Source organism: Galeopterus variegatus, unplaced genomic scaffold (genome assembly GCF_000696425.1).
Source record: "Galeopterus variegatus unplaced genomic scaffold, G_variegatus-3.0.2 Scaffold10136, whole genome shotgun sequence".
NCBI lineage: Eukaryota > Metazoa > Chordata > Mammalia > Dermoptera > Cynocephalidae > Galeopterus > Galeopterus variegatus.
The window spans coordinates 1-24,581 of NW_007736247.1; the positions used below are offsets into that span (position 1 = coordinate 1).

The following is a 24,581-nucleotide window of genomic DNA, read 5'->3' on the forward strand; positions in this document are numbered from 1 at the left end:
GTCTTTTAAACAACCAGCTCTCATGGGAACTAATAGAGTGAGAACTCACTCATTAATCTCCTCACCTAGGGAAAGCATTAATCCATTCATGAGGGATCCATCCCCATGACTCAAACAGCTTGCAACACTGTCACATTGGGGATCAAATTTCCACATGAGTTTTGGGGGGCCAACACATCCAAACTCTATCAGAGGCCTTTTAGATATTTGAAAATAGCACCTATATTACTTGCGCTTTTCTCTGAGAGAAACGTCCCCTGTTCCCTGCCCTGCTGCGCATCGTTCACTGATGACTGTGTAACCTCAGTTCCTGTGTATGAAGGAGCCCCTAGGTCCCCTCACAACCCTGATTTCCACTTAGAATGAGGCTGCCAGAACTAGAGGCTGACCATGGGTGTGGAGTAGGAAGCAGGATGAATCACCTCCAACCCTTCAGAACCATATGTCCACTGGTGCCACCAAGGTTTACTTTTTTTTTTTTTCCTGGAAGACACATCAGATGTTGATTTGTACTGAGGGAAGAAAAGGAGGCTAACTCTCGTGTTTACTGAGCTGCTGAGTGCCGTGCCCTGTGCTAGGCCCGTGTGCATTCTCTAAAGTACACAGTAACCTGGCCCCAAATATTTATGTAGCTAATAAGTTTCAGAGCTGGAATTGAGCATTCTGTCAACTAAAATTTCGAAGTCTGCTTTTTTACAAATGCTTCTGCGAAATCACATATTCTGTACCTCTACTTGTGTATTTCATCTCTAGGATTCAAAAAGCTCCAAGACCTCACTTTTACCTCTGAAATTTCTGTTTTTGAATTCTTATTTTTTCTTCTCAGCTTAACCATTCTGCCCAGCTTGTTGCCAGCTATGGATTTATTTAGTTGTTTGGTTTTTTTTCCCCTGTGTCTTCATGATGAAAAGAATAGCAGTGAGCCTTTAGGCAGGCTGCTAGAACCATTTTCTGGATTAAAATACCGATCCATTAATCAGTACTCTTGGTCAGATTATTGAACTGTGTACTGATCTACATTTGCTGACCTTCCATTACTTCATTTCATTGATGAGGATATCATGAAAAATCCTGTCACCCACTTGACCTAAGTCCATGTAAACTACATCTAATGAACTCACTGGTTGATCTTTATGAAAAATGGCAGCCTAATTGATGAGGATATCATGAAAAATCCTGTCACCCACTTGACCGAAGTCCATGTAAACTACATCTAATGAACTCACTGGTTGATCTTTATGAAAAATGGCAGCCTATATGATCCACCACTTTTTTCCCTTAGTGCTCATATATTTTTCCCTTTAATAATTGATTTTAGAATCTTTGCCCTCATCCTATTCCAAACTTATTCATGTGGAGTTTGTAAAAATCCACCTTCCACTTTATGAAGATTATTTATATTTGCCCCTTTCCAGTCTTCTCAGACGTGCAGCATTACTTGGATATCACTGACAGTGTTCAGCTGTCCAGAGTCAGTACCTAAGATACAATTCAGCCGAAAGGTGTCCTGAATTGAGCTAAGTGTAACCTTTTATCAAGTCTACTGATCTGGAGCTTCACATCTTTTTGTTCTCTTCAGTCTGTAGATGGTTCTCCCTGGCAAAGAAAATCATAGTATAACAGTTGGTAACAGTTGGTAAATACCACTTTTGTGGTCATCCACCACCAGGTGCATATCCATTCTTTTGTTGTTGTTGTTTGGGCAGCTGGCCGGTATGGGGATCGGAACCCTTGACCTTGGTGTTACTACACGGTGCCCTAACCAGCTGAGCTAAGCAGCCAGCCCTAGCATGTCTCTCCTTCCTCCCTCCCTCCCTCCTTTTCTTTTTGCATGTACACATTTTCTTGTTCTCAGCATAGTTGTATTTGCTGACTTTACTTCCAAGCTTTGTTCCCTAACTTGAAATTGTCTTTTGGGTTTTTCAGTTTATATGCTCCCGAACCACTCTCTATACATTTGTATAAATCCCATTCATTGTCTGCCCCACGCTAGGACTTCTTCCTTATTCCTTATTTCTGTTAATAAGGAATCACCATTCTGAGACAATCAGGTTCAATCTTTTGAAGTCATTCCTGCTGTTTCCCTCTCTGTGTACATCAGGATTACGTTCAGTGGCTTATCCCAGAAACCTGCCTAATGTAGCTTAAACAATAGGGGTTGTTTTCTCAGGTAACAACAAGTCAGGTGGTGGGTAATCCAGAGCTCATCCAGCTTCCTCAGGAACCAGGCTGCTCTGTCTTCTGGTTCCACCACCCTCAGCAGGTGGCTTCCATGCCTGTAGCCACAAGATGACTATAGCTCTTTGAGAGTCACATCTGCATTCTAGGAAAGGGAAGAGAGAGGGACACTGGCATGTGCCAGCCTTAGTGTTCTCCTCCTTAAGGCTATCCCCACTTAAGGAGAAGGACACTAAGGCTTGAGAAGTTAAGTCACTTGCCCAAAGAGACACAGCCAGATCTCAGTTTTCTGGATCCTTGACATCAAAGATGAGTCAACTCAGATTGTAAATATTCAAATTCCCCCAGCCCAATTTCACAGAGACCTTTCCTCCCTCTGAACACTTATTATATTTTTGGCATGTACTACCTGTTTTTGTTAACGCTTTTAACTGTGTATATACGTTGTCTCCTTAAGTATATGGAAGGCTCCTTGAGAATGGCAACTCAGCCTCTAATATAATAGCTTGTGCATAAAAGGTGTTCAGCACATGATTAAAGATTGTAACGACTAATTTTTCACCACAGAAGCCAAATGGCACACTGGGTCATAAAAGTGCTAGGAGGCGTTGGGGTCAGACAGTCTTCAAGTCTGGAGATAGTTGGGAAGAGTCTGAGGACTGTGATTTCGGAGCCTCCCATTCCAAGAAGCCAAGCATGGGTGTTTTCAAAGAAAAGAGGAAAAAAGATTCTCCATTTTGGTAAGATTTCAAATTTTTCAGGAAAAACCATTTTTCTCATGCATCATCTTTATATTAATCATTAAATATAGATGAAAGTAGACCTTAAAAGACAAAAAGGTAGCTTAACGTTTTCTTCTACAAAACCCAAATCTTATGCATACCTGTGAAAAGGTAAGAATCCTGACTTCTCACAGTAATGATTCTCATTGTTGATAGATGAGTGTTGTGTGTGTGTGTGTGTGCATGTGCGTGTGTGTTTGTGTGTGTATGGAAGGTTCTTGTTCAATTTTTACGGTGCTTTTGTGAATTATCATCATTAATATTCCCATCGTGTGCGTGTGTGTTTGTGTGTGTGTGCATGGAAGGTTCTTGTTCAATTTTTACGGTGCTTTTGTGAATTATCATCATTAATATTCCCATTTGAAATTCACATGCCTATTTGCAGAAAGCAGAGCACCGTATACAAAGTTTCCTTTGATGGTGTTAATATTAAATTATTAGCTTGCTTACTGTTTTAAACGTTTTTTGATTATTTCCTGAAACTTCTGGAAGTTTAATATCTCTGGAAGTTCGTTTTCTTTATCTTTTTTTATTTTTTATTATGAGCATATTCATTATTACAAATTATAATTTTTCTTTAAGCCCTTTACTCAATCTGTCACTCCCCAGACTCCTTCCATCCCTTCCCCCCATCTCTAGGATCCTTAGGTTTGTTCTCTCCTTCTGAAATTTCAAGGTATGATTGTGGTTCCTTCCTCCTCTCTGCTCCTCTCCTCTTCTTTCCTTTCCTTCTTAGCACCCAGTTATCCTTTTCTTTTTATAAATTAGGTCATCATTAGTGCATTATTCAGCTTTGAAGTTAGGATGGGTTAAATTTTGGTGACCATTTTGTAAAGATATTTTCAGTTTCTTTTCTTCTTTGGAACAGAATCAGAATAGGGAGAAAAGTTGTATAATGAATCAGGGAATTTTATCTAATAGCTATTTGGCATTGTATGGTATAGTAGTTTTCACTTTGGGGTACACATACCCCTGAAAATACATGAAGAATCTCTAAGGGGTATATATGCTTGAATAATTGTTTGTCGATCATTTTCCAGATCTTCATGTTCCACAGGTTCTCTTCCCTAAAACACATGAACTTGAGAAAAAGCCCACTTAATCCCTCTCCCAATTAGGAAGGAGCGTCACATCTCTCAACCATTTCAAATCTTACATGGCACTAGGTGTAACAATTTTAGAGAAATTAGAGGACTGGCACCTTCGACTCAAAAGGCTTTCGGTTGTTTCTTGTTTTATATGTATTTCTCTTAAGGGGAAAACCCTGGATTAGAAATAGAGTATTTTGGCCAGAGTTGGAAGCATGGAGATTTGGAACCACCGGAGCACTAAGGATTAATGATATGTATTACTTTAATTGTACCAGAATGTTCTGTAGGACCATCTGATTTTTATAACCCACAGATAAAAATTTTATATAATTTTTTGGAGACTCAGAGTGTTTTATGGAATAAGGTAGTTAAAATTTATTTTGTTAAGTCATACTATGAAATATTCCAAGTTTGGTCAATGTTCATAATATTTCATCTTATAAAATGTTTCTAATATTTCATATTATAAAATGTTTACAGTTTTCTGCCATTAACAGGAAACAAGAAATACATTAATTTGTGATGAAAAATTATAGATGTCAAACTAAAGGTGTTCAGGGAATTAATAGTATTTTTAACAAATACTATTAATTTGGATGTGTTGGCCCCCCAACACATAGTTACTGATCGACTACTGACCGGCTGGGAACAAAAGAGTTTGAAGACCATTGATATAATATGTAGATGACTTGAAAACTTCTTTTTAAAACCCATATCACTCCAATTTCAACTGAATTCTATTCATATCTTTTTGACGGTGGTAGAGGTTTGAATCAAAACCTATAGTTGAGATCAAGGTTGTAGTCTATATGCCTGATTCTGGCAAGAAAACAGCTGGTAAATTTCCTCAACATTAGTTATCCCTTTTCTCTTGAAATTATTGAAAAAGAAAAACTATATGACAATAAATTTTTCATGTGGGTATTTCTTCCACATTTTTATTTTTTGGTATCTTTTAATGGTTCTGTACAATTCTAGGCGTAAAGTTATTATTATTATTAATATATTACCATCTATTAAGCACCTACCTAAACTTTATTTATAATCTTCATACTCGGGTAAAGTTCCTGCAGAATTGGACACTGAGCCTCAGACAGGTTGGGTAACTTGCCCAAGATCAGATGAGGCTTAATTCAAATCCAGGCTTTTCTCTCCTCTTCCACACTACCTCTTTTTTTTTTTTTTTTTTTCTTTTTTTTTTTTTTTTTTTTTTTTTTTTTTCCTTTTTTTTTGTCTTTTTTTCGTGACCGGCAACGGATCCAGTGGGCAGGCGGAGATGGCTATGACTGTCTTCTCTTTCAACGCACAAACTTCCCACATTACGAATCCATACCTGCAGCAGTGGCAGGAAAGATAGAAACGTGTTATATCTACTGGAGGGAAAGTTGTCACTTTTGCCAGTGGGCAGGCGGAGATGGCTATGACTGTCTTCTCTTTCAACGCACAAACTTCCCACATTACGAATCCATACCTGCAGCAGTGGCAGGAAAGATAGAAACGTGTTATATCTACTGGAGGGAAAGTTGTCACTTTTGCCAGTGGGCAGGCGGAGATGGCTATGACTGTCTTCTCTTTCAACGCACAAACTTCCCACATTACGAATCCATACCTGCAGCAGTGGCAGGAAAGATAGAAACGTGTTATATCTACTGGAGGGAAAGTTGTCACTTTTGCCAGTGGGCAGGCGGAGATGGCTATGACTGTCTTCTCTTTCAACGCACAAACTTCCCACATTACGAATCCATACCTGCAGCAGTGGCAGGAAAGATAGAAACGTGTTATATCTACTGGAGGGAAAGTTGTCACTTTTGCCAGTGGGCAGGCGGAGATGGCTATGACTGTCTTCTCTTTCAACGCACAAACTTCCCACATTACGAATCCATACCTGCAGCAGTGGCAGGAAAGATAGAAACGTGTTATATCTACTGGAGGGAAAGTTGTCACTTTTGCCAGTGGGCAGGCGGAGATGGCTATGACTGTCTTCTCTTTCAACGCACAAACTTCCCACATTACGAATCCATACCTGCAGCAGTGGCAGGAAAGATAGAAACGTGTTATATCTACTGGAGGGAAAGTTGTCACTTTTGCCAGTGGGCAGGCGGAGATGGCTATGACTGTCTTCTCTTTCAACGCACAAACTTCCCACATTACGAATCCATACCTGCAGCAGTGGCAGGAAAGATAGAAACGTGTTATATCTACTGGAGGGAAAGTTGTCACTTTTGCCAGTGGGCAGGCGGAGATGGCTATGACTGTCTTCTCTTTCAACGCACAAACTTCCCACATTACGAATCCATACCTGCAGCAGTGGCAGGAAAGATAGAAACGTGTTATATCTACTGGAGGGAAAGTTGTCACTTTTGCCAGTGGGCAGGCGGAGATGGCTATGACTGTCTTCTCTTTCAACGCACAAACTTCCCACATTACGAATCCATACCTGCAGCAGTGGCAGGAAAGATAGAAACGTGTTATATCTACTGGAGGGAAAGTTGTCACTTTTGCCAGTGGGCAGGCGGAGATGGCTATGACTGTCTTCTCTTTCAACGCACAAACTTCCCACATTACGAATCCATACCTGCAGCAGTGGCAGGAAAGATAGAAACGTGTTATTTATATCTACTGGAGGGAAAGTTGTCACTTTTGCATTTCCATCTGCCAAAGCACTCGGATGGGACCATTTAAGTGCGGTTACATCGGCTGGTTTGAAAAGGTGTAGAGGGTGGGTGAGAACTGCTTGCTCTTCGTGCTGTGAATCTACTGGAGGGAAAGTTGTCACTTTTGCATTTCCATCTGCCAAAGCACTCGGATGGGACCATTTAAGTGCGGTCACATCGGCTGGTTTGAAAAGGTGTAGAGGGTGGGTGAGAACTGCTTGCTCTTCGTGCTGTGACACACCTTGTGTTCCCTTCAAGGACTCCAGAGTCAGTACCCTCAGGCGCCAGCCACTCAGCGGAGAACACGAGCTTACCTGCGGCTGTGCCCCTAAAATCTGATTCTGAATTTTCAACTGCTTCAACAGCTAAACAGTACTATTTGAAACAATCAAGATACCTTCCAGGTTAGTAGAGAATTTAAAATGTTTACTGCCAACTAGGATATAGATAGGTCAGACTCAAGTGTCTTGGAATCTCTGAAGAAAGGGCACTAATGAAATAAAAAGTACAATCACAGAGCTCCTTGATGGCTCAGCCTGTCACCAAGGACTTTTCTGGAACTCCTGCCTCTGTCAGTAGTGGAAGTCCGCTCAAGAAATGCATAGCAGCCAAACATCAAGACGGTGAATATGCCTCCCCCAACACCACCCTCCCCCGCAAGCTTTGCATTCAGTAAATGCTAGATTTATTAAAGCAATTCTGTACCCCCATTACAACATTTTATAAAGTGCAGGTTTTTAAGACTGTTTCCATAGTGACGTGTGTTTTAAAAGCTCATTCTGAGGCTGGGTAGAGCATGCTAGGGGCTCAAGAGAGGCAAGGAGACTGGTCAGGAGGCCACTGCGTATGTCCAGATGGAGAGGCCAATGGCTCGTTCCAGAGTGTACGAAGCAGAGGTGGGAGTGGGTAAAATCCAGTTGTATCGTGGTAGTGGAACTGATAGGACTTGCTGATAGTTTAGCATGGCCGATGGTAAAGCAAGCAATTAGTGTCAGCTTCTGAGTTTTTGACTTGGCAACTGGGTGGATGGTGGTGACTTTAACTGAGGAAAGGAGGATTATGAGAGAAAAGGAGTGTGGGGTAGTGGGGTAGAGCACTGAGAGCTGAGTTGGGGATGCCTATTAAACATGAGCTGATCTATCTAATGGACAACTGGGAATATGAATCTGGAGCTTGGGAGAAAGATCTAGACAGACGGTGGGCAGTTTGCAATGTGCCCACAAATAGCATATTCTCCTTCAGATCCAATTAAAAAGAAAAATTTTAATTCAATTTAATCTAAAAGGGAATCAATTTTTAAGTCACCATATATCTATCTATACAGATATATTTTCAGTCCAGTGAAGGGAAGAGATGATCTTTTTCTTTTGTGTTTTCGTGGGCATGGTCATTCATCGCTTTCTAAATGCAGTGAGCAGGCCACCACCGGGTTCATCTGAGGAAGACTGGCTAAGTCTCAGCTAAGTCTCCTGAAGTAAAGCCTTTGTCTTCCTATCCCAGAAGCTGGTTTGGGAAGGAGGGGCAAGGCAGATGAGAGAAAAGGATGAGACTGGGTTGTTAGGAAGAGACTGATATATAACACATTTTTCTGTGTATCTTTTAGGCGACGATGTGAGTTTTGGTTCTAGGCATCCAACTGAGACCTACCCACTCCTGTTGTCACTAACTGGGGAAAGAAAAAAAATGAAACTGAGGAAAGGGTTAGAAATAAATGGGATAGAGAACAGAAGTCATAGTGGCTATATAGGTTTAGCCACAGATGGTTGGGTAAGTTGAAATAAACTTATGGAAAACAAATCAAGGCTTTAGGACTGCACTTCTGTGCTGATTAGTGAAGAGGAAGAGACTGATGTCTGTACGTGACGTTGGAGAGATTGGCATGAAATTATCAAGGGCAGAGCAAAAGCTTTATAACCCTGAGTATTCAGAGATCTAAGTAGGTTAAATAACATTTGTTTTGTTGTAAGCAGATTCTTTAGGCTCTGTGGCACCAGGGTGAGACATGGGAAAGCAGCCCTGAAAAACCCTGGCTCATAAAATTTTAAAAATTGTGTCCATCTGGAAAGAGAAACAGAGGGAAAATATGTAAATGTATTTTATTAGTAGCATATACCAAATAAATTTACAAGTATCTTATTAAAATACTTAGAGAAAATAAAATACTTAGATACTGGCTCTTGTGAGCAAGGGTAGATTAGAAAATTCATTATACAATAAAATTTTTATTAATGTAAGATGCAAACATGACTTTTGTTAGTCTTTTTTGGTCACTTAATTCGTCATATTTTGAGTTTTTGGAAATCTGTTCTTGACCTTAAAATCCCTATTCTTTCTCCTCATAAGGTCAAATTTTCGTCACTGTGGTCTCTCCTACGGTCTGTGACATTATGCTATGATTCTGGAAAGAGAAGAAAGTTTCTTAAGTTATTCTAACTTTTTGGTCAAGGAGATTTTCATACCGTTACACATACAGGATGAGAAGTTTGCCCACACTTTTCTTTACAGTCAGACTGTAAAAACAGCAGCCCTCATTCGGGCTGTTTTATCCTAGTTTGCTGTGAAGTTGCTTCCTAGTTGCTTAGAAATGGAGCCAGACCAGAGTGGCCTGCGGGGGGCGCTGCAGCAGCGCTCAGGAGCAGGGCTGCATGTGGATGGGAATGAGGGCTTAGAGAGGGACAGGAGGGACAGCAGGGAGGGGCTGAAGTCCTTAGGAGCGTGAGAGGTGTGGGAATTAAGACCATAAGCATTGAGGGTCACGTCTGAGAGGAGCAAAAATAACCTGTGCCGTGATCTCTAGGTACAAGTGGGTTTGTAAATTTTGGTGTTGAAACCATGAAAGAATTCGAATCTGACTGCAAAAGCAGGAACATAGGAAAGTTTCCAAAACATAGATTCATGGGAGATTCTTTTCCATGTTTTAAAAAAATCAAGTACATTTCATTCACTGAAATTTAGCAAATCAGTATTTTGTCTCACTTATCAAAGTGAGCCCTCTGGTGCTAGGAAAGACTACTATAAATTTTTGGCAAAGGATAAATGGATCCAAAGCACCCTGTTTTCATAGTTCTGCTTCCTCATGTGGTGTTCAGGAATACATTTCAGGGTTTCTGAGACCTGTCTGATTTTTTCCTTTTTAACTGGATAGATATAAAAAATTCTGCTAATTATTTGGGATCAGAAGCATGGCTGTAACTGAGACTTTAAAATACGCTCAAAATTGCAAAGAATTGTTTGAGATCTAAACTTGCTGTTACGTTATTGGCATTCTTTGTCTTGAAGACGGCCTCTCTAGAGCTGAATGAGATTTGAAACTAGAATTGAGCTCAGTTCAGTCACTTGGACAAACATTTATTGAGCACCTATCGCAAGCCAGCAACTGTATGGAGGATAGAAACCCAAATAAGAAGCAATCCTTGACCTTCATTTATGATTCATAGTTATTTTTATACTTGAATATGTTTGGGGGCCCTCTTTTATACCCTAAAGCCAAGTATAAAAGGTCTTATTAAGCATCAACCTTTAGGATTATGGGAGCTCTAGAAATGTACCATGTAATTTCAGGGCTGCATGACATTATACTACAAGGATTGGCAGATCTGTGACAATGGCCTTCAGGGAAAGACACACGAGTCATAGTTACTGATCGACTACTGACCGGCTATGTACTTGGAGCAAGACTTTGCGATTGTTTTCTGTCACTTACAATGAGACTGCAGTCTATCAGCTCATCCCATAAGCCTTAGGTACTTAATTGTCACAAGGCGGGTGCAAAGAAGACTTTGCGATTGTTTTCTGTCACTTACAATGAGACTGCAGTCTATCAGCTCATCCCATAAGCCTTAGGTACTTAATTGTTACAAGGCGGGTGCAAATAGAGTATGCAGTGGAAATGCTAAGGATCTCTCAGCGGTGCCCTCTCAAGACTTTGCGATTGTTTTCTGTCACTTACAATGAGACTGCAGTCTATCAGCTCATCCCATAAGCCTTAGGTACTTAATTGTCACAAGGCGGGTGCAAATAGAGTATGCAGTGGAAATGCTAAGGATCTCTCAGCGGTGCCCTCTGGTCTCACCCCTGCCTGAGAACTAGGACTGTAAGCGTGAATCGATGCCACCACAGCTGGCTGCAAGAGCAGCTCACTCCATAGCACTTTTGAAACCCTGGTTGGTGGATCCTTCTCTCGTCCCATTTATCACTTACCATCCTTCCTTCCACCCTGTTTATTCAATGTCATGTGTCATTTCTCTATTATCCTCTCCTATTGCATTTTAAATTTCTTAATGTGACACACAAAACCCTACGTGGCCTGACCCCTCCTCCACTCGCCAGCCTTACTGTGTGCCCCTCCCTGTTCTTGCTGTGTCCACGTTGAACGTCTCTGCGTTCTTTCCCTTCTCAGGTCCTTTGCCCAAGCCCGTCTCTCTCCCAGGAACTCATCTCCCCAACTCTAATCATGATTCACATGTCAGCTTAAAACTGCTTTTTAAAAAGAAAGACTAGCTGAGGTGCTTCTGTTATTTATTTACCCCTGCAGCACTAGATTGTACCCTGCTAATCATGTAGTTAATTAACTATAACTATAAATGTCTTCCTTCTCATTACAATCTAAGAGTTAAAAGGGTAGAAACTGCTCTATTTTGTTCATCACTTTTTCTCCAGTGCCACAGCCACTGCCTGGCACGTGGCAGGTGCTCAGTAAATGTTTGCAAACTGACTTTTTAACCTCCTTTGAGGCGAGGCATTATCATCACATTTGTCATTATAATATCAAATTACCTTAATTTCTGCTTCCTACCAACATTTGGTGTATGGAAGGTGCCCAATAAAAGCTTATCAACTAATAATTTAAAATTCTAGGATGTATCTATTTGCAACAAAATTGGAATCTACCTTAAAAAGACTTTGAAATAAGCCAATTGTCTTCAATAGTTTACTTTCAGAAAAACCTATTTATTTACTTTAAGAAAAATCTACTTAGGGGACCAGATTAACAAAATAATTTAAGTATTCAGCACCCATTCTTGGTTGAACTATATTTATGAAAACTGTGTTCACGTAAAGAGATTTTTAGTTTTTCCCCTACCTTGCACTTTCTTTTTGTGTAAAGATGTTTTTAATATGAGTAATTGCCACCTAGTGCTGCTGCTTTATTTTCATGTAATTGCCTACTATAGTTCTATTTGTAGGTGTTTTGTTAGAAGCCAAAATCCATAAGGAGTTATATCCTATAAGAAATGGAAATTATTTATCCGATGGAGTGTTTTACTAGAGAAGCAATGATGGGTAAATTTTGAGGTTCAGTATTTCTGGTTTCAAAACAAGGGATATTATTGTACATTCCATAAATGTGAAACCTTGCTAAGGAATGCAGCTTATGAAAAGCAAAAGCTCATTCTGCCTGGAAACAGGCCTAACTTCCTAAATTAATGGAGTCCTCAGTGATGACTTCTACACTAGTGAACGAAAACACTTCATGTATGACCTAAAGGCTTAGACTATCTGATGTCTTTAGCATCTCACAGGTTCAATCAAATTTAATTATTAGTAAAAAGAGGACAAGCTCAGGAAGTTTTCGAACAGGTTAAAACAATCCCTTTTGACCACTAGGACCAAAGCCCAAGGCTGACCTGACATTTCACAGATTTCAGAAAATCATAAATAATTTAAACTGTCCTCTTTTCCAAATATATTCCCAACACTTTCTTTACAGTTTGTAGGTGACAGATGTTTAGATTTTACTGCACCTCTTTACAAATAAATGTTACACAGGTGGCTCTTTACAAGTACGTTTCAGAACTTCTCGGGCCCCTGAGCTCTCGGTCACGTATCTGTCTTCCCTGTCACACCAAGTGTTCACTGAGGGCCTGGCCCAGAGTATACACTCAAAACAAGTGAGTGACATGGAAATACATGTTTGAAGCGTTACACAGGTGGCTCTTTACAAGTATGTTTCAGAACTTCTCGGGCCCCTGAGCTCTCGGTCACGTATCTGTCTTCCCTGTCACACCAAGTGTTCACCGAGGGCCTGGCCCAGAGTATACACTCAAAACAAGTGAGTGACATGGAAATACATGTTTGAAGAAAAATTTTTGTGCTACCTCAATTTTTACAAGACATTTAACAAGGATTTCAAATGTTTATTATTACTTGTATTACAGAAAATATTTTCTATTTATGAAGTACACTGTCAGTATTCCAGGCTGTTGTGCTGAGGGCTTAGGATGTTAGAATTCATCAAAAAGCAAGCATTTGCTATATTTTATCCTAAATTTATAGCCATTCTCCTGCCCATGGTATTTCTAGTCTTTGAATGCATTATATATTCTTCCTTCAAGTTTCTGATCACGCTCTAACCTGTGAAATGGCTGCTTTGTTCTCAGGTGTAAGTCCCAAGAACGTGTCCTCGATAGCCAGTGGAAAGGGTAGGGACCCGTACACGTGGGGTCATCGGTTGTATCCTAAGGCACTGGGACCCACTGGGGCAGACCTTGCTTTCACAAGGAGTAATGCAGGTAACACAAGAATACATTTAAAATATAAATATATGTTGTTTTCCTTCTACAGATGTTTACTTCTAAATATATCACAGCTGCCTTCTTCCAGCTGAGACATATGTACCTGGGGGTGGAGAGGGGTGCTACACAAAGGTTTTCCAACTAGTACTGTTTTAAGGGAATCATTTGCTACATCCTCAACTTCCATCTCGGTTCTTTTCTAAAATGGCTCTTCCTTAGCAAGGTGTCTCTAGTCTCTCACCTCACTAAAGAAAAGAAGACTTCTCATTGGTTACTACAGTGTATTTCCTGTTCCCCCCACATGTAAAAAATATCTGGGGTGCCAATCACAGAGATAATTTCATGTGTTGGTGTCCGTGTTGAGAAAGTACGTAACTGATGACGGGGGAACAAATCCTTTTTATAGTCCAGTGGTTTTCAGTTCTTAGCTGGCAGAAAATTGAAGAAGGGCCTAATTGAGTTGTTAGCTGCTGGGTGATTGAAAAGCACTTTTTATAAGATCAGTGTATTTTTTTTGGTGTGTGACTTTGAAGAGCATTCAAAGAATAGAGTGGCAAAGCTGTAAAAAAACATCTTTCATTCCCAACTATTTATTTGCATTAACAAGGTTTCTCAGCGGTGCTTCCATCTCTAAAACTGAAAAAAAGAAAAAAGAAATAGCAATGATGCTGAGTCCGAGTGATTCTAGCAGCAAATGTTCATTTGTTGATACATGGACTACTTGAAAAAAGTCCCCTCTTTCTCATTAAGAGATGCATTTCCAAAAAAACTTACTTTTCATGTTTTGGTGCTCAAAATTTATAATATTCAGCTTTTTTGATTAATTATATGCAGTGAATCATTGTAATTATAAGTAAATTAATTCAGAAAAAATTATTTTAATATACTTATGATTACAAGAAGTTTACTTTTTTTTTCAATTTATACACATTTTTGAGTGATCAATTTAAAGACCTTTAAGCCTAAAATTATATTTGGATAAAATTTGGAAACTGAGGTATGAGTGAAAATATAATTTTATAGGGAAAATGGATTAATGTGAAATTTTCAGGTGTTAAAAAGGAACTTGTTCATATATTTTTATATCAACGTTGGTGGGCACATAATCAGTATGGTATTTAGATTTCATTGGTTATATTTAAAGGAGAGATGTAATAGTTTTATTTTTTTTAAATGTCTATAATTACAATATGCCAGAAAAAACATCTTTTGCAACTGTTAAACTTATGATAAAAAATTTTAAGATATCAGCAAAGCGTGTGAAGAGGTACAGAGTTGTTTTTTTAAAGAACTGAGAAAGAGGGCTGGCCGGTTAGCACTGCTGGTTAGAATGGGGTGTTACAACACCAAGGTCAAGGGTTATCGCATCAAGGTCAGTGTGTGACACATCAGCACTGTTAAATGGATAAGTGCCATGCACTGAAGCACTGTAGTTGACTTCTGTTTTTTCTCAGTTAAAAATAATATTCACTGAACCAACCATTTATACAAATCCATTTAACTGGCAGCACCACAGCTTTGAGTCTCAGGGGTCTACAAATAGCATCAGATGAAAGCTATGACATCACATGGAACATTTTGCCATTTTAAGAGTTCTTTCTGGATCTTTTCATTAATCATCTAATCCATGTTTTCTCTGCTTTTCCTAAAACCTTCTCCTTACTGTTATTCTTTCTTTCCGTCTGCCTTCTCTTTAGAAGAAAGCATAATTAAACCAATTGAAAAACTATCATGCAATGAAAGTTTTCCTGAAAAATTAGAGGACCCACAAGGTAATTTCTGGGCATTATAGATGCGTACAACTTGTTCTCTGACTCTTTTGTTTAATTTTCTTTTCAACATTTACCCCTAATTCTGTCATAAAAGGCCAAGGAGACCTGCTTTTAGAAGTCAGATCAGGACTAGGAAAAAGAGAAGCTTCCATGTTAGCAGGAACATCTTCTCTCAGTGTTTGGATTCTAAGACTAATTCACTCTCAAAAAGGTCTACGCTTGTCTTCTTAAATTAATTATGGCAATTTATAGAAATTGAGTAAATAATTCTACTGAAAAGATTTAAAAGAATATTTTCTAATTCTATAATCAGTATTTATTGCTGGGATTTTATTTTATTTTATTTTTTACTTCTGAAATTCATTTCTTAAGCATTAACAATCATTTAAAAAGAAAAAGTTAACCGGGTTAAGAGAGATGGTGGAGTTCCTCAGGGTTTGGTGTCACTGGTTTTTTTTTTTTTTTTTTTTTTTTTTTTTTTTTTTTTTTGTCTTTTTTCGTGTCCGGCAACGGATCGCAACCCTCAGTGTCGCGCCCGTACTGGACCGGGACGGGCAACGGGATCGCAACCCTCGGTGTTGTGCCCGCACTTCGCTCAGCCAGTGAGCAGGAACCGGTCTGTGTGTGGGATCCGAACCCTCAGCGGGAGCGCTGCTGCGCTCCCAAGCGGCGCACTATAGCAGTGCGCCACCGGGCTGGCCCCAAAAGTAAGCGCACTGGTGTCACTGGTTTTAACAGTGCTAACCACTGGCTTCAACCCAAAGTTATGTGCAGCTCACAGGTACTTCAGATATAAGCCAAAATAATTTAAGAAGACTTAATTTTCTACTCATTTTTTTCATAGTGATCTTTTTCTCCAGTAAGAGCAGCCTGGTGTGGGCTGCTCAATGCATGGCTTTTAGAGCCTGCTGTATCCCTCTTTTGTCACTCACTGGCTCTTGTTGTTTTGTACACGTTATTTAAGCCAGTTTCCCTGTCCGTCAAATGGAGGGAATACCATTTATTTAGGGATTATCACATAACCACGTCCAGTTTTTCTCAATGAAACAGGAAGCATTTAGCATTTGCTCTGAGGATGAGGATGAGAGCAAGAGGTTCGTTCTGAAGCTGCCACTACCTGGAACTTCCTTCCAAAACGTCTTTGGAAGGAAAGGGCTGACCACAGAATGAGTGCCTGAAAGGGGCGGAAGGTCAGATTAGGCAGCTGGATTTATGCAGAACTCATTAAGGTTAGAAACTGCACAGACCGGTGACATGTGCTTACTGTATAAACCCTCAGGGTCTGATAATACTGCTGTTTGACATTTGTCAACTCAAGATTAAATGCTTGTTGACAACATGCTGTGCCTGGCCCTGTGAGAGACACGGGGACAATGGCTCAGCATCCAGACATGTGAACAAATGACACTATGGAAAACACACTCAGTGGAGCTGCCGACTGAACGCTAGAAACCACCACTGGTCGGAGCCTGGTTTGCCTTCTGGCCGACACTGTCTCCTCTCCTGCACAGCCAGGCTCGCCTCACTGTCCTTTGTCCTCAGCCTGCCTCCTGCTCCGTCCTGACATCATGCCAGTGGCAGTCCCCACGGGAGGCGCTGAGCTCATCGGGCCTCTCTGCCCATTCTCCTGGCCTTGTTCCCTCACACTCTGTTCTCGGATTTCCATAGCCCGCTCTTCCACCACCCACCTGTCTGTCCACTCTGTCCTCCGCAGGGTCCTTTTCTTTCCTTTCCCCAAATGCTGGTGTTCCCTGGGGGTCTCAGCTGGCTCCACCAAGCCCGCAGCCGGATCACCATCATGCCCTGACAATGACAAGTCCCCAAGCCCACCTACTCACACTCCACAACTTACATATCTCCTGGCCCCCAGGTCCTTCCCCCAAACCCGACTCTCCTCCTATACTGCTGTCCTGAGACAACCCACGCAGTCACCTAAGCACAAATGCAGGGGCTTCCATTCCCCTCTCTCCTTACCACCCCCACCCTGCAGACCGCTCAGTCCCCTTTCTCTCCAGCACCCTGTGACTGCCTCAGTTCACACCCTTATTCTCTCTCATTTGAAACGTAGCAGTGACTGCCTGACTGGTCCCCTGCCTTTAGACCTCCCTCTGCAGCATCCCTGTGCTGTCCCCAGATTGATCATTCACTCATAGTGAAGATGATGGTGGTGACGAGGGCCATGACAGTGATGCTGAGAGCTGACATTTACTGAACCCCAGATTCTACGCTTAGTGCTTCTCCTACAGCTTATTCAGTCCCTACAACAACCTATGAGAATAGTCCATTTACAACAATTTTACAAAATGAAGAAAGGCATAGATAGCTCTTCAGAGATGGGGGCTTCATGGCAGGAAAAACAGCCCCATGTTAAGAACTGGCATCATAAAAAAGCCTGGTGTGTTCAGGGTGAACCGAACACACCTTGGCCTTGAGTTCAGATCCTAGTCCAGTCCCTCACTAACTGTGAGAACTTAGGCCGGTTGCTTTACATCTAAGAGCCACACAAGGTGGACAATCGTGTGCATCTAAGAGGGTCGTTATAGGGACTGAATAGGAATATCTGTAACAAATATAGCACAGTGCCTAGAACACAGTAGATGCTCAAAAAATAGTATTTAGAAGTAGTGGGGGTAGTATTCAAAGTTATTCTACAGCACTTTAACATATCACCTCTGACTATGAAACTTTATGATACATCACTAGGAAATCTTGGAAGCTATTCTACTTACAATCAGTCAGGATATATTCCTTCCTTTCTCAAAAAAGAAGTGGGGTCAGCTGGCCAGAGGATCCACTTAGCACCTCTCGGTGCAACAGCTTCAGGTAAGAACAATTTCAGATACAGTGTGAGAGATTTCCAAGCAGAAACCAGCTTTTTCCTTTTTAAGTTTATACAGTCACTTTATTAACACGGTTCTAATGGTTTTTGGCAAAGTGTTCTGTTTTTCTTCTAGAAGCGTGGTTTGAGGGTCTAATAATTATAAGACAAGCTACCTCTAATTAAGTGGTTACTCCCAACTAGACACAATGTAAAGTCTCAATGGGATTATGTTGTTTAATCCTCCTGACAATGTGATGATGTAGATCTCTCCTTTATGGAAGAGGACAGTGACATTAAGTAACTTACCTAAGTTCATGCACCTCATGGAGCAGGGATAGAAACTTGGTTTGTCTATTTCCAAAGCGTGTTCTGTGCTACACATGAGATGTGAGAAGGTGCATTTTTTCAGAGCTTTCTGCCCAGCACCTGGCACAGAGTGAAAGCTTAATAAATGTTGACACTCTCCTTACGTACAAGTTAACATGCAGTTTCTCTGTCGTTCCATTCTAGAGTATAGAAATTAACGGTGGTGGAACTTTCATCCCCCTCTTGTTTGCTGGGAAGGGTTATATTAGGTGCTGAAAGGGTTTATCCCTCCGCCCTCCAATACTATGGCTAGTTGGGGTCAGCTTGCTCCAGTGGCAGGTCATATCACAGCCACATACAGGTGTGCACTCTTGAAATTGAGGGCGATGATCCTGGACTTGAGCCCACCAGATTTTATGACGAATGTCCTCTGAATCATTTTAATCTAAAATAGACATTCTTATTGAAGCACCCAAGATAAACATTCAGGCAGATAATCAGAAGTATGGTAAGATACCTAGTTGTAATTTAATTGAAAAGCTGACTCCAAAACCATTCTCACAGTCTATTCTAACCAGAATCTTCATTAAAACTCCTGCTTGGAGTTGTGAGTCCTCATGCAATTGGAGCTTAAAATGTAAAAAAAAAAGCACTGGATGACTTTAATTTTTTATTTCTTACCACAGTGGAACTGCTTAAAGTAAATAATACTGTTACCTTATCTGTGGAAAGGGTTGCTTCATTATCTCTGCTGAAAATAAATATATAAGTAAGCATTTTATATACAGCAATGATTTTTATAAAGCCTCAGATATTTTAAGCCAGCCTTAAAATGAGTCATTCACTATGACTTAGAAGCAAATTTTAGTATAAAAGCAGAAAGTCATAATGTTTCAAATTGTTTTGTTATCTGGATACCTGCTCTTAGAAATTGAGAGTGGGTCTTCTTAAAAATATTTTTGTAGGCTATCAAAGGCCTTTATATATGAATTATTCTGTCAGATTAGCATGCATATTCCTGTTTTCTTTTTTTTAAGTAAACGCTCTGTCGTAACTTTTCATCTCTTCATTTGCTCTGCTTATCAGATTTCCCTATAGATGGTGATAGGAAGAAAGGTTAAAAAAAAAAAAAGTAAATATTAATTACTCTCGAGTAGTCAGTGCAAATCCTTAGGAAAACACTGTTCTGTAAGAGATGTGTCTTCCAGTCCTCCCACTTGGGTGACAGTTTCCCACAAGAAAATAAAACCAGGTCGTTACCGTATTTACTCAACTATTTCCCCTCCTCTCATAGTCTCCTCTACTCTTTCTTCCTCACCCTCATGTTTGGAGAATAAGCATATTAATTTTTTCTCCCATCCTCATGTAATCACTCCTCCCTAACTTCCTAATAACTCCTCTTCCCCGGCTTTTAAAGTAACAAGGAGGGCTTGGAGAAGTGACGTCTTTCACATACAGACGCCCGTCAGGAGCGTGGCCCTGTTCTAAGCACTCTACGGCATTAGCTCACTTCGTCCTCCCTGTAGCTCTAATACGGAAGGCACTATTAGGATCTCCATCTATGGCAAGTTTTATATCTTGCTAAAAGTTATGTCATAGTGGCATCAATTAAATCTGTAACTAGAGGCAAATTCCACTACCACACATTTTCTACAAGAAGTTAAATGCCCTTGATAGGACAAATGCAGTTTTTAAAATACATGCACAGCAAGCATTACAGGGCTGACTGCTCTGCTCTTGGGGGTCTGACTAAGGTACAAAAGCATTTCTTGCCCTGCCAGGAGGTCTGGGTTCCTTTATCAGCTACTTGGTTCTTCATTCACCAAGGGTGCTTGAGTCTTAAAACCCTGTTATTCCTCAGAAAGGAATCCTAAATCTCAACACTACCACCTTCATGGGAAAATGATTCCCTCTTCAAAGAGGTTTTAAAAATATTGTCTTGAACACAGTTTCATTTAAATGCATTTAGGACTTGACTTAGGTTATGTCATGATCTGGAAAAAAGCTTCTGTTTTTGTTACTCCCTAGACCTCTCACTCTTTACTCCAAGAGTCTCACCCATGAGCTTAAGACTGTTGCCTCCCCCTTGTCTGAATCCCCCAGGCTTATGGCATCCCCCTACCCACTTCACTCCATCCCACACTGCTCTCTCCTCTGACCGTGTTACCATTTTGACCTTGGCCCTCATGTGTGAGCTGGCTAATTTAACAGACCGATGCTTGTTTATTATAGTCTAATGACATGAGATGACCTGTCAAACCACCGAGGGGAGAGTTCTTGGTTTCCCTGCCCTGACCAGACTGCACAGCAGTGGGCGACTGTCTTCCCCAGGTGTTTTGCACTTAATGCCATGTCCGCTCCCAAGCTGCAGTTAGCAGCCAGCAGGACCACGTGCTTGCGTAATTTCCTCCTACACTGCCAGCTTTACAGGGAAGGTGTAACAAAAATGAGGAAACCATGCCTGTAAATATGGTATAGATAGTGTTAGGGTACAAAATGGTCACTCATTTCAACTCAGCTTTCATGCTTGGATTAAACTCTACTACACAGTGTGAAAAGATTTTAAATCCCAATAGGAAAATGGAACATTCCTCCTCAATTAGAACACCTGGGATACCTAGTTCTCAATTAGAAATGGGGTTGAGGGGTGAGGGAGGGACTGAAGATGATAGTTTTCTGTAAAAGGATTTAGTTTGTCATTTGAGATGTTTAAGCGTTTTTAGCTTATAAGTTGTTCCGATAACAAATATTTAACATATTTTTAAATTTTCACTATTTTTTAAGCAGTCAAATGTATGAATAAACCATTCCTAGGAAGTTACCATTTAAGTGGGTTGTGTTAATTGCCCATAATTTTCCCAGTAAAGAATGAAGTTTCTTGATTCTGAAAACTTGCATTTTTATTTTTAAGAAGAAAGCTGGTACAGGACCCCATATGTGTAGCTCTGTGAAGCCAGTTTTGTAAGATTCAATTTTGAATACATTTTCTATAGTGATACTGTATTTGAATATTATTTACATGTAACCCTGCTGTGTGATATTACAAAGTCACTAGCACTGAGGGTGTTACCCATTGAATTTGAACCAAGAATTTATCTTGGTCCCCTTACTTGGTATTGCCTATCTGAATGTGAAGTACTGGAAACATCAGCAGTAAGAATAGACACCAGAAATACTGGCTCATAAGCTACTGAAAATACTAACTAGTGTAAACATAATACTACACTAGAATTTGGGGCTTTAAAATTTAAAAAGACCTCAGAGACCAATGAATCGATCTTTTAAAAGATAAGTTCAAGTTTTCCCCATAAAATAAGAGGCTGAATTGCTTTATTTTGAATTTGATAATCAAATGAATAAAATTCTCATTTCTGATTCTGATTTTTTTCAGAATATACCTGGAAAACAAAAACTGGTCGGGGGCAGTTTTCTACTTACAATCCTACAGCAAAAAATCTAAATATCATGAACCGCACACAGCCAGTTCCCTCAGTGCATGGCAGGACAGACTGGGTGGCTAAGTACGGAGGCCACCGGTAAGAGTCTGGTGTGAATCCCCACAGCATTGCTCTGCAGAGTATGTGCAAGTCCCGACCCTGGAAAGTGTCTACAGATGTCTGTTTCTACTGAGCTCTGGAAGAAATATGCAATAGTGGGTACTTTGAAGAGTAAAAATCATCTTCTATTTTATTTGTTTTCTAGAAATGAAATGCATTTTCTTAGCATCATTGCCCACAGTGCTCATATACGGGTAGGACAAAGTATTGAATAAACTATTTGCCAAAGTATCAAGTATTGGATCTATAAATTAATAGATAGTAAGTACAATATAAGATTTTTTAAAAACAAATGCCTCCAAGGGCTGGCCCGTGGCTCACTCGGGAGAGTGTGGTGCTGATAACACCAAGGCCGCAGGTTCGGATCCCTATATAGGGATGGCCGGTTAGCCCACTTGGGAGAGCGTGGTGCTGACAACACTAAGTCAAGGGTTAAGATCCCCTTACTGGTCATCTTAAAAAATAATAATAATAATGCCTCCAGAAAGTGTTTAGAATGTTTTTGTTTTCACTTGTATATTTGCCTAAACTATTTAATATATCTTCACTTTGTAGTGCTTGGCCTGAAACATTTCTGTTTTTTTTTTTTTTCCTTTTTGTCTTTTTTCATGACCGGCAACGGATCGCAACCCTCAGTGTCGCGCCCGTACCGGACCGGGACCGGCAACAGGATCGCAACCCTCGGTGTTGCTCCCACACCTCGCTCAGCCAGTGAGCGGCCGGTCTGTATGTGGGATCCGAACCCTCGGCGGGAGCGCCGCTGTGCTTCCCAAGCGGCGCACTGTAGGAGTGCGCCACCGGGCCGGCCCTGAAACATTTCTGTTTTGCTTCGCTTTTTCATAGCGACTAGGCAGACCTCTGTGGGCTGTCAGGTGTGTTTCTTATTTGACTGAGGCGCTGCTCTGCCACCTGGGCAATAGTGGGAAGATTGCAATTATCATTTGGTTTTTCTACTTTGAAACTATGGGAGCAATGGTAACTCCAATCTTGAGCAGGATGCCTTTCTTAGAAATAAATTTTATCTTTAACATAGATATCAATATTATGCCACCTGATTTTTTTTGGAGAGTGTTGTTTGCTCTTGACTGATAAAACTGCCTGAATTCGTGGTGACCATCAAGCCCAATGGCTTGAGGACTTCCATATTAACCAAGTCAAGGTTCTCTTGTCTTCACATCATTAAGAAACTTTGTGAAACTGTGTTTGATGTTTGTTCATGGAACTTGCAGAATACATTGTTTCTGTGTTACCAGACAAAAAGGTGAAGTGTGCCAGCTGGTCCCCCAGAGCAGAACTTGCTGCTGCAGATCACTGACTTGGCTCTGGCCCCCGATTTGCTCTACAGAGCAGGTGTGTTCAGTTGCTATGGCAGTGGTTTCACTTTGCACATACTGTTTTTCTTAGCTTTAGTTCTAAACTGGTATTTAAAATAGACATTTTGAACTTAGGACTACAATATTTAAACCTGCCACTTTATGGGCTGGACATTAGTATTGTATATTCTTTTTAAAGAATAATAATGTTATCAACTGCTGATATTTTTATGTATTTTATGACTTTGTAACAAATGCTAATGTAATTGGTATCTTGTGGGCATTAGCCAAAGGCACATTAAAAAACAATATGGTATTTTTCTATAGAAGATTCAGCTGTTCAGATTTCAGAATCTGAAAAATGTTCAAATCTAAAGACTAATTTATCTTAATAATAATGGTTATGTGTATTTGTACAGTTTTAATTAATGTCTCAAAGCTAAAAAAAAAAAATTCCTTTGTGTTGCTGGGACACTTAAATTCTGAATGATATTAAAGTAAATATGGTTAACTAGTGAGTTTTCTTTACATTTTTAAACTCTATGCCCTGAAGCCTATTTTTTGTTGTTGTTTTAATTAGTAGACTTTTTTTTTTAGTAGTTTTAGGTTATAGAAATATTGATCATAAAACAGAGTTCCCATATACCCTCTCTTTTCCCCCTCCCCAATTTTCCCTATTATTAACAACTTCTATTAGTGTGGTACATTTGTTACAACTGATGAGCCAATACTAACACATTATTAACTGAAGTCCATCTTTTACATTGGAGTTCACCCTTTGTGTTGTACATTCTATGGGTTTTGAAAAAATGTATAATGACATGTATCTACCATTACAGTATCGTACAGAATAGTTTCACTGCCCTAAAAACACCCCGTACTCTACCCATTCATTTCTCCCTACGTCCCCCTGAACCTTTAACACTGATCTTATTACTGTCTCCATAGCTTTTCTTTTTCCAGAATGTCATATAGTTGGAATCATACGGTATGCAGCTTTTTTAGACTGGCTTCTTCTACCTAGTGATATGCATTTAAACTTCTTCCATGTCTTTTCTTGGCTTGATAGTTCATTTCTGTTTATTGCTGAATAATATCTCACTGTCTGGATGTACCTTTGTTTATCCATTCACCTACTGAAGGACATCTTGATTACCTCCACTTTGGGGCAATTTCGAATCAATCTACTATAAACATCTATGTGCATGTTTTTGTAGGGATATCAGTTTTCAACTCATTTGGGGAAATTCCAAGGACCATGACTGTTGGATCATATGGTAAGAGTGTTTAGTTTGGTAAGAAACTGCCACGCTGTCCTCCAAAGTGGCTGTATACCATTTCACATTCCCCCCGGCAATGAATGAGAGTTCCCATTGCTCCACATCTTCACCAGCATTTGGTGGTGTTAATGTTCTAGATTTTGGCCATTCTAATAGGAGTGTAGTGATATCTCATTGTTGTCTTAATTTGCAATTCCCTAATGACACATGATGGTGAGCATCTTTCCATATGTTTATTTGTCATCTGTATATTTTCTTTGGTGAGTTGTCCGTTCAGATCTTTTGCCCATTTTTTAATTGGGCGGTTCATTT

At 40.1% G+C, this 24,581-nt stretch overlaps 1 protein-coding gene across 1 annotated transcript; it reads left to right on the forward strand.

The window, feature by feature from the left end:
- Window positions 1-2,745: 2,745 nt before the first annotated feature.
- On the forward strand, window positions 2,746-21,659 carry LOC103609817 (serine/threonine-protein kinase MAK-like; the record flags this gene model as incomplete). The annotated part of the gene is made up of 6 exons (XM_008594098.1): window positions 2,746-2,918; window positions 6,964-7,109; window positions 13,086-13,217; window positions 14,918-14,992; window positions 17,696-17,815; window positions 21,511-21,659. Coding segments are annotated over 6 exons (795 nt in total), but the record flags the coding sequence as incomplete, so codon positions are not given.
- Between the last annotated feature and the right edge of the window lie 2,922 nt (window positions 21,660-24,581).